A 651-nucleotide genomic window follows, 5' to 3' on the forward strand; every position below is an offset into this window, starting at 1 on the left:
CCGTCGAACATCCACGCTGCTGCCCCTGCCGGAGGGAGCCCTCAGAGAACCTGCTCCTTAAGATCCTCAACGAGGTGAGCGCCCTCAGCGAGACCCTCGAGGAGAGGAGGTACTTCTCGCCTCACCGCCGCTCGAACAGCTCCAGGGGAAACAGGAGCTGAGGACCGCGGCCGCAGCTCCCCCAAGGCGAGGTGCCTGACGCAGAGCACCCAGATGCCAGCAGCTTCGTCACAGAACTGTTTGCTAGTGGAGCCTTCCCTCCTGTTTCACTTTGTTATCTGTAATCATGCCCCTGCATATATTTGTTTTAGAAAAGTGCTGTATACTGTTTTCTTACTCTTCTCAATAAAGCCGCTGTGTTGAGCGAATCGTTACAACGCAACTGCACTTATCAAGACTGTTTCAGGTTAACCTAAGCCTCAGACCCGCCTCCCTTGGCCCTTACGTGTCTTTCGTCCCTCCAATCCTGCGGCGCGGCTCTTTACACCTTACCTTCTTTGCTTTATTTTCTTGCTTACTGTCTTCCCGTTTTCATCGTGTCTTAATCTGCACCATTCATTATTTTGTCATTTCTATTATTATGGACCTTTTTCTTCATTTTCCCTACTTTCTTGTTCATGTTTTGTTTTTCGAGATGATATTTCGATGCGG

The 651-nt window shown here is 49.9% G+C and overlaps 1 protein-coding gene across 1 annotated transcript in view; it reads right to left on the reverse strand.

Moving 5' to 3' along the window:
• Positions 1 to 41: 41 nt before the first annotated feature.
• Positions 42 to 651, reverse strand: part of LOC119594221 — a 3,915-nt gene continuing 3,305 nt past the window's right edge. Inside the window, exon 3 of the mRNA XM_037943290.1 lies at positions 42 to 261. Within this exon, the coding sequence (XP_037799218.1) occupies positions 42 to 261 (220 nt within the window). The remainder of the gene's footprint in view (positions 262 to 651) is intronic.

The sequence above is a fragment of the Penaeus monodon genome, chromosome 33 (genome assembly GCF_015228065.2).
Source record: "Penaeus monodon isolate SGIC_2016 chromosome 33, NSTDA_Pmon_1, whole genome shotgun sequence".
NCBI lineage: Eukaryota > Metazoa > Arthropoda > Malacostraca > Decapoda > Penaeidae > Penaeus > Penaeus monodon.